This window comes from Typopeltis vanoorti, chromosome 14 (assembly GCF_054136105.1).
Source record: "Typopeltis vanoorti isolate ZY-2024b chromosome 14, IOZ_Tvanoo_1.0, whole genome shotgun sequence".
NCBI classification, from domain to species: Eukaryota; Metazoa; Arthropoda; class Arachnida; order Uropygi; family Thelyphonidae; genus Typopeltis; species Typopeltis vanoorti.
Genome location: NC_143562.1, coordinates 95,647,685 through 95,668,004, shown reverse-complemented (window position 1 = coordinate 95,668,004; position 20,320 = coordinate 95,647,685). Strand labels below are relative to the sequence as shown.

At 34.2% G+C, this 20,320-nt stretch overlaps 1 protein-coding gene across 1 annotated transcript in view; it reads right to left on the bottom strand.

Moving 5' to 3' along the window:
• Tnks (tankyrase) overlaps positions 1–20,320 on the bottom strand; it is a 443,661-nt gene that overhangs the window by 297,739 nt on the left and 125,602 nt on the right. The window contains exons 9-10 of the mRNA XM_090403559.1: positions 8,061–8,139; positions 894–1,065 (exon numbers count right to left, since the gene is read on the bottom strand). Coding sequence (XP_090259685.1) covers positions 894–1,065; positions 8,061–8,139 — 251 coding nt within the window. The remainder of the gene's footprint in view (positions 1–893; positions 1,066–8,060; positions 8,140–20,320) is intronic.

Here is a 20,320-nt window from a genome sequence, read left to right as displayed (position 1 = left end):
AGTGTTCCGTGATGTCAGTGAACGGGTAACGAAACCTAGTGCTTCCAGTATCCCAAAACAAAACAACAAGCATGAGTGGAAAACCCAGAGTTCACCAAGTCCGAAAAAAACCTGCATGTCACTTTTGGTTCAAGATCATGTTGGTGTGTTTCTTTAATCACAAGGGGAAGTCTACTATGAATTCATTGAACAGCGACAAACAGTCAACCAACAATGCTATTTAGAGGTGACAAAAAGATTACAACATTCTGTTCTGAGAAAAAGATGGATGATCCACTTGTGGCCTGACAAATGGATGATTCAGGCTTCCAGGGTGTACCTGTCTGTGGATGTATCTTCATGCTTCCATTAGATGATTATGTTAACTATAGCTGATTCTAGTGATGTCATGTTTTACCAATGTCACAAACAAATAAGCCAGTGCTAGAGAATTCTTCGATAACACCTCTTTAGTAATCTGTACATTTTTTGCATATCATCAAGAGTAAACAGATGTAACATTAACTCTTTGGATATGCTGTATCTGTTTCCCTTATATAGCATTATATAAGGGAAACAGATAATAGCATTACCAGCCATATGTGATAACATATTTCATTCCAAAATATGAGGTGGTACACTCCATGTTTTAGAATATAAGTATTCTTAAGAATGAATTGTAGTAGTTATTTTCAACTTTGCTATCGCTGAAGTCAGAAGAGTATCAGTCAGACAAACAAACATATACACGGACACTGGCCATTATGTATAACCTCTAGCATCCAACCAAATCCAACCAATCTACAATGTATTAGGTGGGCGGGTGTAAAAGTGCATATGAAATAGAGTTAACAGAATACACACAGAAAAATTTCTCATTCTATGAAAAACATGAACAAATTAGTACCACTTACCACTGAGTAACTTCTGCACACTTTCACTTGCTACCTGTGATGCAGTATAACCCTGTAAACTAACAATTGCTGGATCAACACCATATGATAGAAGAATTCTACATGCTTGGACATTTTCTTCTCGGGCACATCTGTGTAGTGATGTTTGTCCTAAGCCATCTAATGCATTAACCTAGAAAAATTTACCTTCCATTATATCTGCAAAAATTTATTACATAATTATTAATGGCAATGGTGGAATGAAACTAATAATTTTCCAAAACTTTGACTAATGATGGAATAACCAATTTTTGCTTTCTGAACAATAAAATTCTTAACGCTTCTGCAAAAAAATTGGAATAGATGTAACATTTCATATAGCTAATTATGATCATATAGCATAAACTATTGTTATCTTAATGAGGCTAAACACAAAATTACATAAACAAAAATATCAGATAATGTCTAGTTGTGAGAAATATAAAAAACTGGTAATCGTGTTAAACAATAATTTTAACACTAGAATTTACTAAAATTACCATAGAACTTGAAAATGATAACTCTTTACCTTACCTACCATGTCTTTTCTTCTTGACATATTCTTGAACATTTTTTCATTTATAGAAAACCTACTTTCACCAGAAGAAACATTCATGTAGTTTAGATTCCCATCATCCTTCCAGGCAGAAATTTGGCATTATTAAAACATTTGCTATCAAGTCCATGTTATTTGCTCTGATGAGAATATATTAATAAATTCTAATAAATTCTCATATATTAATAAATGATTTAATAAATAAATATTATTAAATCAGTTCATATGTGAATATAATCACATATGAACTCATCTGTGTTTAAACAGTTATAAAATACAGCCAACTCTGATATAACAAAGTCACAGGGACCACAGGATAGCTTGTTACAATGGACAGTAGGCTACAAATCCAAAGAGCCTGCTACAATTTCCTTTAGAATAGAAATTCCTATTTAACATTGATCAGGACTTTTTTTATTTATTTTATTTGGTAATTTGTTATAGTGAGTGAGTTTAATAATGATATTTGCTATAGAGAGCTGACTATATCTACTATTTATATAAAATATAAACTATATAACTAGACTATATAACTACCTAGACTGTATACAATACCTGAACATTTAAATACCTATTTGCCTAAACAACCATTGGATATATACATCAAAAATGGATAACTGTGTTAAAAATGTTTCTGAAAAAGTTGATCCTATCTTAAAAAAATTTGACTTTTCTGCCTTCTCCTCTCCAGTTCAAAAGTTTTTTCTTTTTTCCTTTTACAAAAGATGAAGTACATCAGTGGTCTCTTGTATACCACATTTCAGTCAGACTGGATGTTCTGTTGCAGTTAATCATTTTCCTTATGCTTTACCCAAGCATAAAGAAACAAAGTTTGCACATGAAGTGTCTTCACAAATGGTCTATTAGCAAACAGAGGTTGTTGACTTCACTTCAATACCTCAGTATCCCATGATACAAAGTACTCCCTTCAGACAAGTATTGCTATGGAAAAAGCCACTACTCAGACTGGTTTCAAGCTATACTTGAGTTTAAATCAATGCACATGGAAAATATATGACTTCAGCACTGATTTAACCTCAGTAAGTTCTTGGGTGTAGTTTCTACTGATCACTGATTGCAGAAGAATTGGAAAAGTACTAAGTGGACATAATTGTTGTTCCTCAGACAAAACAGAGAATAAAACAGCAGGATGTAAATAAGTTATATTTGGCCAAAATCTAGTAAGGAAAGGAAGGAGTAGCAATAAGCATGCAACACCAAATACAAAGATAAACTTCTTGATTGGAAGACAGTTTCATGTAGTTTCATATGAACAAACTTCAAAAACTTATGCTATGGTCTCAGGGAAGGTTCTTTCAAGGAAGAAGTAGAGGAATTTTTTATATCATTAAGAGCAGATAGCTGACAAGGAAAATGGTAAAGATGGTCCTTGTTGTTGATCTAAACAACAGACTAAAAAATGCATCGCACCAGGCAAGAAAATTTTGGAGAAAATGGCAAGGCTAATAACAATAATGGTAAATACCTGAAGAATTGCTGCTCAGGACATGGACTAGTCATTACTAACACCATGCTCCAACATAGATATGCATAAATTCACATGGAGAGGAGACAAGAAATAAAAGCCTTATTGACCATGTTGTTGCCGATAGTAATATCTTAATGTTGGTTCAAGATACAAGAGTATACATGATCATCATTTGGTTTTTTAAGTGTGATTTCTATTCATTTTTCAAAAAAACAGTTCAAAAACAAAAACCAAACCTTGGAGTTTTACTGAAAACTCTGCAGAAAATATTGATTGATTCGGCTAGAGAAGCATGTGGTGAAGTTGTCTTCAAGGGCAGAAAAATAAGAACACCATGCTGGACAGAAGAAGTTAAAGAAGCAATCGAGGTAAAGAGGAAAGCATACCAAAAGCTCCTAGTAAGTAAGCTGGCAGATTCCCTAAAACAATATAGAGAAATATGTAAGAGAGCTAAGTTATCTGTAAAAGTAGCTAAGCAAAAGTCATGAGAAGACTGGAAAAAAATATAATATGAAGATGAATTTAAGGAAGGTGATAAAATGTTCTGGAGGCTATTGAAAAAGCTTAGAAAAATAAAAGAAAGAGTAATTTGAAAGGAATCCAAGATCATAGTACATTTTGTACTGTGGGTGGTCTAAGAATTTTTTGCCCTATTTTTTTTTATCAGTTTTATATATTTTTTGTATTTTTTAATTTATTTTTTATATAGTCTGGAAACCCTGCTCTAGAGACCAAATATGGAACTTTTTCAAGCCATTTCAGGCTTCCAAATAATTGGAGCTGTGGTCTAACACCAGGCGATGATATTCATTTCCTGCCTAAAGAGATAATCATAAACATCCATGCCTATGTTGGATTCAAGCCCATAGCCTGTTCGTTGAAGAGCAGGTACTAACTACTCAGCCAACCAGGTCAGCAGATATGAAAACTGATGATAAAGATATCCTACTTGTCTCTGCAGTACTCTTAAGGATTGTTAAATCAACAATAGAACAGCAGTAGAAAGCATTCAAGAAGAAAGCAAACAGGCACACATATCCATGCTAGAGATAAACAAAGCCATCAAAATCCCGAAATATGGATAGCCATCCCAAGTAGATGACCAGAAATGTTCAAATATGAGAGTATAAAAATATGCGAGTATAAAAATCTCATATTTGAACATTTGACCAGAAATGTTCAAATATGAGAGTATAAAAATTTTGCAGTGACTACAATGCATAATTCAGAAGGCTGAATTCCAAATGACTGGAGTAGAACTCTCATAGTTCCTATCTATAAAAAAAAAGGAAATAAATCTGAATCAGGATTATACAGGAATTTCTCTAATAAGTGTTCCAAGGTAAGATTTATGCAATCATACTCGAGAAGAGGCTAAGAAAAATTGTCAAGAAGAACAAGTAAGGTTCAGGCCAAATAGAGTTTGGTAAGATCAGATTTTCACTTCATGACATAGATGAAATAAAATAATGGAAAATCATGGGAATATAACAAGAATCTGCAATTAAGTTTTGTTGATTTGGAAAAGGTAATGACAAGGTACTCAGAAAAAAGCTTTACAAAACACTATAATTATATGTGGTGAATGGGGCATTATACAAAGTAATACATAGTATATATTTAAGTTTTAAGTCAGCAGTAAGAATTCAGGAAAATACAGAAAGATTGTTTGATGTAAAATTAGGTGTAAGACAAGGATGCACAATATCTCTACTCATTCATCATCTAGATGGTTCACATTATGAAAGAAAATAGCATTGAGCATGATATTTCAGGCAGATGATGATGTATTCCTGAATACATCCAGCACAAGTCTAGAATTCTCTAACTAAACTTAGCCCAATAACTGCTGTAACAAATATGACATGAAAATCAGCAATAAAAAGATAAAAGTATGAAAAAATGCAGGACCATAGAAAATTGTAGCTGCAATCTCAACGAAGGGAGTAGGGGAAATCAGTGGATTTTAATCCCAAAAATTATTTCTTAATGCTACAATTCCAAAAGAGGATAGGTGAATAGAGGAAAGAACAAAACCTTGTTTTGTTCTTTCCTACTTCTCTATCCTCTTCATTCTGAAAATTACTGATCTTCTTTCAATACATAAAAAATATCTGATTAATAGCTTTTTTGATGAAGTACTTTAGAAACTTGTGATGTACAAACCAATAAGCCTGCAGCAAAACGTCTATGGTCAACTACTTAAATGTTCATCTCCATACCACTCCTAGCAGAGAAGTGATAACTTAGTTAATTTTAATCTTTCTAAAACCCAGTCTTGTTTTGATATTTCTGTAGTTGGGAGAACACCTTTCAATTGGAAAAGACAGTACAATTCTTGTCTAGACAACAGGAACCTTTATATGGATATTTTCCTCAATTGAAGATGAGTCAGTTCAATCTCATACAGAGGAAGCAAGTTTTTCCTTCTAAGAAACTCAAGCTTTCATCATGCATACATGCAAATCAGCCAGAGAACACATGTAATTAACAAGCAAAAATACTATTGGTTGGCAGTAAATATCCAATTTTCTGTCAATTCTCTCTCAATGTATGATTTCCCACTATTTCCTTTGTGTAAGATTCCTGCATATATAAATTTCATTCTATCATCAATGTACCATTTCTCATTTTCTTTGTCTATGCTATTCTTTCCTAAGAAATTCAGTTTTCTATATTGAATGTTTTGAACTTCAAATAGCATTGATTCTATGGAACTTTTCTGTAATTTGCACTATAACACCATTATAGTGGTATTTGTTATAGTACAAATCCACTGCATTCACATGAACTAATAAATACTGATATGTATTTCTCATTGCATTTCTCTGGAATATTTTCCATCCTGTTCTGTCACTGCTTATTTCATTTATCAATCTTTCAAAGTAATTACTCCATACATCCGAAATATCTTTATCTTCACTTGTTACGTCATTTCTCCACTACTTCTAAGCTTTTTTGATAGTCTCTAGAATTGCCATCTTTGTGATATCTTCCATATTCTTACCAAAGAAGACTTGAGTAACTTTTAGGCACATCTTAACTTTCTTACATTTTATTTGTATTCTTTCCTGTGAATATGTCTTTTCTTGAATCCACCATGAATTTCTCATTTTTTTCTATCCTTCCACACACACAACTTTACTACAGGCCTCTTTGGTTCAATCAGTAAATATCTTCCTCAAATTTTACTAGTAGGTATTTTTAAGATAGAGGTTTTGTTTTCAAATGCATTTATTTTCTTAGCCAATTCTACAAATCACCAGTGAAAACTACCAGACTGATTCATTTTAAAACTTTTGCCCATATTAATTTAGGCAAAACTTTATCCTGCTGAAAACTCAATGGTAATCACTTAAATTATTTCACTTCCCATTTCAAAACCCTTATATATATGCTTATGTTCTGAACAAATGTTAAGATATCACTGTCAACAACCTTTTTCATATTTTTTGTATATTCTCTCCATGTGAAGTTACACATGGAACTTGGTGCTGGCAGTGTTACCACAGACATCATACATACTATATCAATATTTTGTTTAAAGAAATTTCAAATAAAACACTACATTTATAATAATAATAATAATGAGAAAATAATTGATTACACATCTACTAACATCCTCTTATATAATTATTTTTTTTTATAAATTTAAAACAAAGTTTTTTAATTGTTGAAGGGAACTAAAGTTAACTTCTGTTGGCATGTTGATGTTGAAGATACCTCATGAGAAACTCAAAAACCAATGCTGAGAAACCATTTTCATTATATTCTTTCAGTGCCATTAAAAGAAAAAAAAAAAAAAAAAAAAATTTATTGCCATCTACAAAAACAATCATTTGAAAGTTACTTTGGATGGTGGCATCTAAAATACATCTAAAAGATATTACATGCCAAGAGGTGTAATCAGCATATAACTTTGCATCACTATCTCAACAACATTTTCTTACATCAACTGGATGGTTTATAAAAAGTGATAACTGCAATAAAAAATAGTGTGCGTGCGTGCGCACATGTGCACACACACAGATTGCAAAACTTACAACATGTCAATGCTATATGTGATCAAGAAGTTAAGATGACAAAAGGTACTTTTTTTTTTCTTTTTGAATAGTTGGAAGTTATAGTAGTCCTTAAAGAAAATGTTATGCAAACAATGTTGTTCCAGAAAACATGGATAAAAGAAAAAAGGGCAAAAAAAGGAAACTGAGAAACCGATTTCGTGAAGTTGGACTGCAAATAAATGCCAACCAGCAGCTGCTTCTGTTTTCATGAGCTTGAAAAAATGGAAGAAACTTAACATAGAAACAGAATATTGATGAGAAGTTGGAGTGAATCTAAGAGAGAAAGAGAGAATTACCACTGAATAACACTACCCTCTTTTGGATAGCTTCTGCTATCCAGAAGAATTTTTGGGAAGCATTTCATACACAGCCCAAACATGAAAACAGTATTTAAGGTGAGCATATCTGAGTTGTGCAGGTGACAGGTAATGCATTAAACAGAAAAAGACACCAAGTTTTTTGGAGACTGAAGAAGGTATGGAGGTGACATGTCTGTGCAATGAAAAGCTAGTAGTGGATGCAGCCCGATAACAAAGTTTGATCTTGTATATGTCTAAGTGTTATATGAGGAAATGATGTAAAAGGATTGGGAAAGTGAAAGTTAATACAGACTTACTAAGAATAGTAAACCTAATGAGCTGATGTTTGATTTTACTATTTTTAATGCAAAATTCTGTCTAAACAGATAAATCTATAAAAAGAAATTAAGTGATAACTAAACTATGCATCCTGTAATAATAAATTTATTTTGCTGACTATGTGGATTTTTTTTTTTAAGTTTAAAATTATTTAGATGGCTCACAGTATGCATTTTTGTCCTTAATTTTTGTGTTGAATCAAAAGAACAAATCACCTAAATAATGTATTCAACTAAGCATTGTAAAAAAAATGTAAACAAACAATCTTAATAACAATATTTGTTGAAAGACCAATGAAAGTAAAATTCACCTAATTCGAATATTCTGATCAGGATGTAATCTAATCAGAATATTAAAATTAAAATATTCAAAACTGAAAAGCAATATATACAAATCACTTACCTTGGCACCATGTTTTAATAATACATCCACCACATCTAAATTAGATTTGTCTGCTGCCACATGAAGAGGTGTAAGAAATCTATAAAAACATTTTAAAATTAAAAGTAAAATTAAATTAAATACAGTTAATGTATTTAATTAGAAGTTGTAAAAACAATTATATTAAAAAAAAAACAAGCAAAAGATGCAGTATACCTAGCCTTTTTACATTATCCTAATTTTTGCAGTTGTAACTTTCTTAATGGAATCCTGCATCTATGAAGTCTGTACTATTGCACATGACATAAACATAATCTTGTTGGCAGAGGGAATAGTATTGCTGTTTTAAGGATACTTGTGACATAAGACTGAATAATAAATGCATGTAAACACAAGAAAGATATTTAATTTATCAAATATTTCGGTCTGGAAATAGCAGACCATCTTCAGTGTATTACAAGAACAGTTTTAAAAAATACAAGCTAGAATACTAACAATAGATTACATCATTAATAACAATAAATAGAACATGCGGCGTGTTCTATTTTGAACGATCTATTGTTAGTATTCTAGCTTGTATTTTTTAAAACTGTTCTTGTAATACCACTGAAGATGGTCTGCTATTTCCAGACCAAAATATTTGGTTAATTAAATATCTTTCTTGTGTTTACGTGCATTTATCATTCAGAGGGAATAGTACTGCCACTCTCCAACCAATAGAGTGTAGGTTCAAATCCCACTCTAGATATGAAAGTTTACTAATGTCTCTTTAGATAGTATATGAATATTACATCATCCTGTTCTGATTACTACATGCCTGTAATGGCTTGAAAAACTTTGGTTCTAGAGGAGTTTCCAGATTATCAAACTTTTAATTTACGCATGATATTAATACTATAGCTTTAGACACATTTCATAGTTGGGATTTATATATTTAAAAAATAGGAATATATTTTTTATTACTAGGAATATATCACTAATAAACTTTATCACAGTTAAGTGATAAAATTTACTAGTAATATCACTTATAAGAAATGAAAAATTTACATTAAAACATACCATTTGGTTAATATTTTCATCATTATAGCAAGTCAATATATACCAAAATAGTTTCTATTTACAGTAACTAAATGAAATATTACAAAGTATAGTCATCAAATTGTGGAATACTGAACTATGTTCATTTGGATATACTACCAAATAAAAACAGTATATATCAAAAATTATTCTATGTTACATATTCTTAACCATCAATTTGTGAAAATCATTTCAATTTATTCAACAGAACAATGAATTAAGTGAATGCATGATTTCAAGCTCTGCTTGTACATCGTTTCAAAGCAACATCATTTGAAAGTTATCTATTTTTAGACAAAAATAGTAAAGAAAGTTATTACTATTTTTTAGACAATCCCACCCATGAATACTTGGAAACTTTTATCAATATATTTGGTCTGGATGGCTGAAGGGATAAATTATCTACTCTCTAACCAAGTTGGAATCCCATGACCCCCATAAATCCCATGACTTTTTCAGATCACTTCAGAGTGATCTGAAAAAGTTCCATGTTTGATCTCTTAAGCAAAATTTCTGGATTATCTACCTCTTACAGTAGTAATACTAATGTACTATAGTCTGATTTTTAGTGGAACCTGCGGCATAGTAATTAAATAATAAAGCAACACGTAAAAACCACAGTGATATCTTTAATTAGTAAAAGGACAGATATTTCGTACTAAAATTAATAGTACATCTTCAGTGTCTGTAACAGTAATAGGAATGGAATACAAGCAAAACGTTCAGTGGATTACCTATTAAAATACAATTGTTACCGCGTGCTAGGAAATAATAGAAATAACAAATTTAATCTATTAAGATAAATGTTTTTTTTACATAAGATAAAAGTCTCCCAGAGACATACAGTCATTTCTATTTAAATTCAGTTAGTGTAAGATAGTTTCACAACTTTCTTTGAATAAGCGTTCATATTTGAATCTGCATCTATGGAGGAGAACTGCTTTATCCCACTGGACACTATGAGTAGAGTCAATACTGTACTGCGCCAGACCAGACTTCAGAGGTTTGTTATAATCAATATAATATTGATGTTCTTTTATTCTTTTTTCCAAAGAATGGCCAGTTTGTCCAAAATAAGAGACATCGCATTCGCAAGGTATTTGGTAAACGCCAGCCAAAGATAGAGAAGACAGTTTATCCTTTGTAGAAGGTAATAAAGAAGAAATTTTGTTGATAGGAATATATGTTGGAATCAACTGATACTTTTTCAGAATTCTACCTATAGGTTCTGAGATTCCTGGAATGTGTGGAATAGGAACTCTGCAGACCTTTGAAGAAACTGTAGGTGTTGGAACATAAGAGTCAAGTATCTGTTGGATTTGATTGGAGTTGTAATCATTTGATTCCATTAACTTTTTAATGATGGAAAGTTCTTGTTGTAAGATTATTGGGGAAGAGCAAAATTTATGTGCTCTATGAATTAGAGATTTGAGAATGCCAAATTTTTGAGAGATGTGGTATGCAGACTTTTTGTGAATGTATCTGCCAGTAAATGTGGGTTTTCGAAATACGCTTGTAGATAAGGTACCAGAAGACGTTCTAGTAAGGAAGATGTCCAAAAATGGTAAAGTACCAGAGTTTTCTTTTTCCATAGTGAATTGGATGTGTGGGTGAAGGTTATTTATCCATTGTAGAAAAGTGGGAAGTTCATCTTCAGTGTGTGGCCAAACAGCAGAAACATCATCGACGTAACGGTACCAAATACCTTGCGAATGCGATGTCTCTTATTTTGGACAAACTGGCCATTCTTTGGAAAAAAGAATAAAAGAACATCAATATTATATTGATTATAACAAACCTCTGAAGTCTGGTCTGGCATAATACAGTATTGACTCTACTCATGGTGTAGATAAAGCAGTTCTCCTCCATAGATGCAGATTCAAATATGAACGCTTATTCAAAGAAAGTTGTGAAACTATCTTACACCGACCGAATTTAAATAGAAATGACTGTATGACTCTCTCAAAGATCTGGGAGACTTATCTTATGTAAAAAACCATTTATCTTAATAGATTAAATTTGTTATTTCTATTATTTCCAGTATTTTAAAAGGTGATCCACTGAACGTTTTGCTATTACTATTACCATTCCTATTACTGTTACAGACACTGAAGATGTACTATTAATTTTAGTATGAAATATCTGTCCTTTTACTAATTAAAGATATCACTGTGGTTTTTACATGTTCCTTTATTATTTAATGTACTATAGGTAAAGAGTCTTTCATAGTTGAATTCAAATAAAAAAAACAATTGAGGTCTTACATATTTTTCTTGAAGAGTTGGAAATAGTAAGTTGTAGAGACATTTCATGTGGAAGGGACTGTTCCAGAAGACAGAGGTAGATGGAATAAAAGACAGAGGATAGAAGCAGATTGAGTATATTTACAGCTGTACTGAAAAAAGATACTGGTCAGCTATTACTTTTGTATTAACAGGCCCAACAAAGTGGAGGAATGATGGTTGCCAGTTCATGGCAACCATCATTCCTCCACTTTGTCCATGTCCATGGAACATGGACATGGACAAAGTGGAGGAATGGAAATTCCATGGAAAACAGTGTCCATGGAATTACGTGCAGAAAAGATAATGCTGAAACAGTGAATCTGTGAGAAATTAATAGAGGCTGAAATTAATCAAGGAAGGAAGAATCATCTATGAGCCAAACTGCACTCATTTGGGCAGCATCAAGAATTTTTAGTGAGGTTTTAGGTGCACCATCCAAACATGTGAGAAGTATTATAAGGTATTTTTAGAGGCTGAGTAAACTATTGAGGGTGATGAAATAATCTGGCAAGGAAATATCTTCAACAAACAGCCATGTGCACAGTGGGATTCATAATCAAAGCCAATTTGGTTGCAAAGCAGAGAAGCTATGCCACTCAACCATCTGTGTGGCCAAGCCATTTTATTTGTAGTTTCATTAACAAAACTATTCATCAACCTCGACATCATCCAATGCTAACTTTATTGATATCTGTGTAATTGTGAATAGATTTTTACAAATAACAATATGATGATGCAAAATTAGCTGTTGAGCTATGCAATTTTCGCTACTAAGTCAGCCACTGGAAGGATTCATTGTAAAAGGAGTCCTTTTACAATGACAACATTTATTAAAAATGCTTTTTCAGACTAAGATTTCATTCCAAAATTGGGAGCTATTTCTCTGCAGACAAATAATAGAATACTTCCTGTTGCACACAAAAATATTTAGGTTGGAGGCCTAAAGGGATGCCGCAGTTTCTATTTGCCAATGCCAGAAATATCAGGAACAAGAGAGTGGGATAAGGTTTTTGGGCATTAGTTAGTGCAACCATGCCAAACATTACAGGCATCAGTGAGATTTGGCTAACAGCAGATGATGTAGTTATAGGGATTGAATGTGATTGATTTAGTGTTTTCAGGGAGGAAAGAGTAATAGGACAGGGAATGGGGTACTGTTGACGAATTGCAGCCAACAAGAGTAGGAATCAGCCAGACAGATAGCAATTTTTTTAAGTCAAACTGGTGTGATATTGAGGCTGATAGGATATAATATAAAACTGGCTGCTGCTATAGGGCAGGGATGATGTGAAAGACATGCATCAGCATATTGGTACAAGTGCAAGTCGAGTAATTATTATGGGGACTTCAACTTCAGAGATAGATTGGAAGGAAGAAAGATCACATGACAGTAAGGAAATGGAATTTATATACCTACTGATAGTTACTTGAAGCAGAATGTGACAAAGGAGACTTGAGGTACAAGAGTGTTGGATCTTATCATAGGATCAGAAGACTAGTCCATAACTAAAGTGGCAACATTGTCTCTAATTGGGGAAAGAATGGTCTTGACTTGGGAAGTAACAAAACATGTGGAAATTCCAGTCAAGAAGAAGTATATGTGGAACTACAAGGCAGGTGATTATGATATACTTAGGAAGCGACTTGCAGCAGTACTATGGCATAAAGATCTGCAGGGAAAGATGTTCATAGTACATGGGGGGGATAGTCAAGGGGTATCTGGAGGAAATAACATTAGCCTGTATACCCAAGGTCAGGAGAGTAAATCAACTAGAAGTTAGATGGATGAGTAGTATCATTAAGCATGAGTTGCAAACAAAGAAAATTTTGTGAAGGGTACACAAGAAGAAAGGTGACCAGCTAAGTCATGAATGGTACAAGGATCAGGAAAGAGAGGTGACCAGCATGGGAAGGAAGGCAAGATCAGATTATGATTAGCCAAAAAGACAAAAGGAAAACCCTGAGTTGTTTTTTTTCGTTATATAGCAAGTAGAAGGAAGCATGACTATGGAGGGATAACTTTAATGAGTGCAGAGGTAGAGAAATAACAGAGGCAGACTAAATTGTTGGGCTGCTCAGTGATCATTTTGAGGGTATATCTTCCAAATGACGATGTTATTATGACAGAGGTGACAGGGACTTATGTGAGAACAGAAGTTGAAAAATTGAGGTACTTACTATATTGCAGAATCTGAATACAAATACAGTTGTGAGACTGGATGGGATATCAGCTCATGTTTTACAATAATGTGCAGGGGAACTAGCAAAGTCCCAAGATAGTGGAAGGAGAGCAAAATAATTCCTCCACATAAAGGAGGGTCTAAGTCTGTGGTAGCAAATTATAGACCAATTAATATCTCAAAAGTGGTGGTAAAAGTACTAGAAATGTTGGTCAAAAAGAGAATTCAGGAATGGGTGGATAAGAATATAATACTCTATGAGGAACAGCATGGCTTTTTGAAGAGTCAGTCATGCCTTAATAATCTAACTTTTTATAGAGTGACAGTTGAATTGGATAAAGGGAATTGCTACACTTTCGATACTGCTGGATTTTGTAAAGCCATTTGACAGGATACCACACGGAACTCTGTTATGCAAACTGTAACAAATGTTGATGGATATGAAAATGAGATATGGATAAAAGGGTGGCTGATGGGCAGATACCAGAAAGTAGTATATAGAGGAGCAAATCTAGGAGAAGGCAGGTGATTAATGGTGTGTGGAAGTGCTCTGTGATGGGACCACTGCTGTTTGATTTGTACATAAATGATATAGGAAATAATTTGAAGGGAGATATTCAGTTGTTTGCTGATGATGCAAAGTTGGGTAGGGGAACAGTTAATCAATGTGATGTAGAGCATTTGCAGGATGGTTTAAATAGGCTGACAGTATGGGCAAAACATAATGGATGTCAATTTAATGTGGAAAACTGTAAATGTATGCATTTTGAGATAAAAAGATTAGAAAGTATATACCACATAGGGGGTGGTGTACTCCAGGAAACTGATGAAGCCAGGGATCTGGGAGTAGTAGACAGAGATAAAGAGAGAGCTGAAGTTTAGAGGGCATACTGCTATTGTAGCCAGGGTAACACACAGATTGCTTGATTATTGAAGAACACACTAACAAGCAGATATAAGGGAGTTATCAATCCTCTTTATAAAGCCTTGATACAACTACATCACTACATCTGGATGATATAGTGATATATATCACCCCCCCCCTCGAGTTCCGGGCTGGTAAGCCGGTAAGACAAAAAACGTGACATAAAAAAGTTTCAAATTTCAGCTTATCTTTTTAGATGTATAGAATAGAGATATATATGAAGCAGTTGTACAGCAGAGGGAAAAGTGATTTGATCACTGGAAATATTGTAGTGCAGTTTTTCTCACTATACCAAGTGAGATTTGGAATTCTTCTGCATTTAAATACATAGGTTAATTTTTTTTTAATTTTTAACAATATTTATTTATTTGATTTTATAAAGGTCTACATAACTCTCTGGAAATAGCGTTTGCATTCATAGCGCTAGGCCACCTGAACAAAGCTGTTCTAAGTTCGATTATGTTTGACGACTGGAGAAACTTTTTCTAAGCCTTTCTTTGACTTGTTCTCAAATCACTCAGTCTATGACACAGACAAGTGGTTTTTTTTTTCTGGAAACTTGGGTTTTTCATCCCGTCAATTAAAGAAAATTGACCACAGGACTCTATTTCAGACAATAATATATAGTATCATGGACCACAAGGTGGTGACAGTTGTCTGCTGTACTCTCCTTCTAGGGTGCTAGATGGAGGCTAGCTGCTCATTAATCTTCAAAAGTTAGAGCTAAATGGCCTCGCCTACTCCATTTAGAAATAAAATGGTGTTAGTGGATTTATGTAATTTTTTTTTATCAAAAATTTTTGAAATAGACACCAGAGTTAATAAGATGTTTTGTGCCACCTGACCTTCCCACCACCACATGGCCATTACCATGTTTGATCTCCAGAACAGGGACTCCTGTTTCTTCCTCTTCTTACATATAGAATTCATGATATGCACCCTTCACATGTATGTCAAATACATTATGAGGATTAGAATCCCTCCCATTTGGAAGTACAAGCAGTATAGTGATTCTTGGAATCAATGTTGTTATTATGTAACACTTCCAAGAAGTCCAAGGACTCACTGCTGTAGAATGCTCTACTCCACAAAACCACTGTTTATGCTACTTTATCCTTCATCTACACACACACACACACACACACACACACACACACACCGCTAATATTTTTTGTGTATGTGTCTATTTTCTGGCCAATATGCCTGTATTACAGGATGAAATACCCAAGTTTCAGGTATATAAAACCCTGCTACCGGTGTATGAGATCAGCTAACTCACCTTCAGTTGAAAATTTCATGTAAAGATTCTTCTTGTCAAGACAATTATTAAACTTAGGTTTTCTGTCCAGTTAAAAGGCACAATGTCCCATAATTTCTTCCAGTTGCATTACAGAGGTACTTGATGATACTGAATTGGGAAGCTTCGTGATCATAGTAGGATATTCCTGCTGCCACTTACTCTGCTGGGCTATATCCAAGAGAGGCAAGTAATGATGCATGAGAGAAAAACACTGTCAAGTTTATGCATTAGCCAGGAGACCAATTTTATTTGTGGGAGAAGTGTATGCAATTTTTTTTTTTGCCCTTACACACCGTGCAATTAACTCTTCTTTACCATGAGGATAATCTGGTTAATTGATGATTCCTCCTCCACACACACTCACTCCAGTCACTATTCCACAGATGTACTGTTTTCTACCTACTGAGCTGATGAATTATTAGACACCATTCCTACACATTCTTCCAAGTCCACAAATATGAGCAGCTACTAGTCAATATCCATTTACTCTTCTGCTATATTAGACATATCAAATCAAATCACAGCCTTCCCAAACACAGTTTCTTCCAAAAAGCTATAACCTGTAGTTGTTTTTATGTGACCATTTCTCCAAAAATGACACTATGTGTTGTAGGTTCTGCAATGCATTGTGTGAAGTTGATAGAAAATGAAAAAAAAAAATTTTAAAAATCAATCAAAACATAATTCATATAAAAAAATTCATTACATATCCACCTCACCAACATTCATGACCTCCTAACAAACTAATGATCTGTACCTTACCTGCTGTTTGTAAGAGAATCCACATCAACTACCCAAAATAAATGTACACATTGTTTATTCCTTTGTACATGTGCATTTGTTACACCTGATGCTTTGTGTCATAGAATGCTAAACCTGGAATATTCTTATCTCGAAATTTCCTGTCTTAATTCAGTTGTATTCACTTGCTGTCTTTATTGCTCTTCAGACTTCCTAATCACTCCAGCTTCTTTCAGTACTCATTTCTGAAGCTTGATTTTCCACAGCTCAAATATCTAACAACAGTGACATTGAGGATTCAGTATCTACAACTCAGATTTCCTTCTCAAAACACGTCAGCTGTAATCAAATACAAGTTGTCTACTTATTCACCAGAATAGTAGCTAATCCTTAGTATCTGTCCCATTACCCTAGACATTTACTTTTCTATGGAATACCCTTTCCCAATTTCACCTCTTATATCCTTTGGCACTATAATGATGCCAAATGCATAATTTTTTACTATCACCAGACCACAATCACTGAAATCCACTGCCTTGCCATCATGTTTGCTGTATGGTGTGACCTGAGGACATCAAGAAAGGAGATCCGTGTCGTAATCTTGCATTACTTTGGCCTCTGCTTTAGCAAGATGGGCAGTCCTGAAGGGCCTAGCTTGGATCATTCAGCTAGTAGGATTGCCTCCGAGGGTCAAACAGTGTTGTGGTCTGTCTCCTTCCCCATGGTGTGGGGACATGGTTCAAGGCTTGCTGAGATGGCATTTGGGATAGCACTGGTGTTCCACTCCTAAGTGCAGTCATTGCTTGAGAATGGGCATCGGTATATAGTGTGGTGGATGGGAAGCTCTGGTGCTGAAACTGACTTCCTCTGAGTATGAATAATTTTTAATCCTGTAGTCTATCAGGGAACCCACCCCCCCTCAACTAACCATGTCCAAAAATCCAGAAATCATTGCAATATTAACTGAAAACAAAATCCAGAAATAAAAACAACAGAGAAAGCAATAAACATATCATCCTTTTTTAATACTGCACACAACTCAAGAATGTCACTCAGGAAAAGGTTGCCCTTCCAGAAGGATTTGGAAGGGATGTCAGTATCTCCAAAATCAGTGAAGAAACTCCGTTCAAGGGATACTTATAGAAACTAGTATACCATAGTGAGAAACAGGTATTTCCCACTGTTTAGGTTAGATACTGATGACAACTTATTTGGGAGTGACCAAATCTTCTGATATTCACATCATGATATTCATAATACACTACATTATGAATATCATGATGGAAAAATTGAACAAGCTGAGTGGCTCAGCTTATCTTCCTTAGCAGAATTTGATTCTGTGACACTTCATTTATCTAATATTAGTGACGAAATGAATCGTGAACGAGTGTATTACACAAGCTGCTGCAACTGCAATTACTAAAACATCTAGACAGTTTCACTTTTCACTAAACTGCAATGGAGTGCTGATTGCACAACAGCCAAGGAAGCTCAAAAGAAAGCTTGGAGTATCTTCTGCAGATACTCTACAACGACAAACCTCATCATTTTCAAATGTGCTCAAATCCAAGCACGACACATCCATTGTCAGAGCCAAAAGGATTCCTGGACCCAATACACATCTTCTATGAGCAACCAGCAACAAAGAAATCTGGGATAAAATTTGGAAAATGAAGGGCAGATATACCACCCAAACACTTTCCATCCTTGAATGTAATGAATGCACAATTGTCAATCCAACAGCAATTGCCAACACTTTCAGGAATATTTTTGTAAGACATCAGAAACATCTTACCCTTCAGAGTTTCTTGAGTAATATAAAGAAATATACAGCAGTAAAACAACATATTCTGCTTTTTTCCAAGCAGTAACGTAATAAAAATAACAAGATATGAAAGCTGCTTTTTAAATGTTTCCCAAATTGTTGTTGGATAAGATAACATCCATTATGAGGTGATCAAACATCTGTTGCTATCCATCATGCATCAACTACTTTACCTCTTCAACTGAATTTTCTGTGAGAACATGTTTATAGATACCTCGCAAAAGGCAATTATTACGGCGTTTCCTAAGTCAGGGAGGAATTCAAAATCCTCGATAAACCATCGACCAATTGCTCTGATTAGTTGCTTGTACAAGATTCTTGAAAAAAATCAGTATCATCATCATCAAGTATCATTTCATGTAGTACTATCATATCCTGACCACCCCTTGAGGGTGAACAGGATATGATAGTACTACATGAAAAATTTACATCATTACTAACTTCCTATCTACAATTTTCCTCCAAATCAGTCTGTTACTTGTCAAGACTCCAACATTATAAGATCTTATATTTCTATCATCTAAGGCACTTTGTACCATATCAATCCACCTATACCTTGGTTTTCCTCTGGGTCATTTTCCTGCCAACCTGGGCAGAGAACACTTGTTTTGCTAATCTTTTCTCGCACATTCTGTTTAAGTGACCATACCACCTGAGATTAGCTCTGCTAACGCCTTCCTGGATGCTGACAACGTCAATTTCTTTCCTAATATCCTCGTTTTTAATATCATATTGCCATCGATGCCACCTGTTCATGCCTGTAATCTTTCTCAGGACTCTCATAACTGCAGTCTCCAGTCTTTGGTCAAGTGTTTTATTTCTGACCCAGCTCTCAGATCCACACGTTAAAACTGGTTTGAACACAGTGTTTCAACTAATTTCTCTCTTATTCCATATGAATTTATTCAATTGACTTCCCACCATACCAGCTTTGCTGATTCTGTTATCTATTTCTATATTTAATTTACCATCTTCACTAAAAATCGTGCCTAAGTAGCTGAAATGTTTTACTTGTTCCACAGGTTCCCCGTTCACAACACAGTTGACATTTTCAACAATTCTACCTATTTTTATTGTCTTTGTCTTTTTAATGCTGACCTTCATACCATATCTATTACAACAGTTATTCAATTTAGTCAAGGAATCTTGCAAACTAGTAGTGGATTTATTCAGAAGTTAACATCGTCCGCATAAAGCAAAGAGCTGACATTAACATCTCCAATTCTGATATCATGTTTAATACCACTTTCCTTCATAATGTGATCCACATAGATTATGAATAACAGAGCAGATAATGTGCATCCTTGTCTCACACCAGATTTAACATTAAACCATTTTCCTATACTTCCTTCAATTCTAACTGCTGACTTACAACTCAAATAAAGACTAAGTATTGCTTCATATAATGCCCCATTGACACCATATAACTGCAGCGTATCGAATAGCTTCTTTGGCACCTTGTCATATGCCTTTTCTTGATCGACAAAACTTAAATACAGATCTTTGTTATATTCCCTTGCTTTCCTGACTATTTGTCGTAAAGTGAAGATCTGATCCTGACAGCCTCCATTTGGCTTGAATCCAGCTTGTTCTTCACCAAGCTTTTCTTCCACAATTCTTCTCAACCGTTTCTCAAGTATACTTGTATAGATCTTGCAAGGAACATTCAGTAGGGAAATACCTCTGTAATTCTCACACTCAGTTTTATTTCCCTTTTTATATATGGGTACTATTAGACCAATATTCCAATCATCGGGATTTCGTCCCTCTGTCCAGGCTTTCTGAACTATGCAGTGCAGCCACTGTAAGACTTTTATAGCACCATACTTCAGCATTTCTGGTCAAATATTATCTACTCCTGCTGCCTTTCCACATTTCAAGCTTTTGATGGCTTTTTCTACTTCAAGTATGGATATGTATTCCTGACTGTATGCCTGTTGAGTGTTTT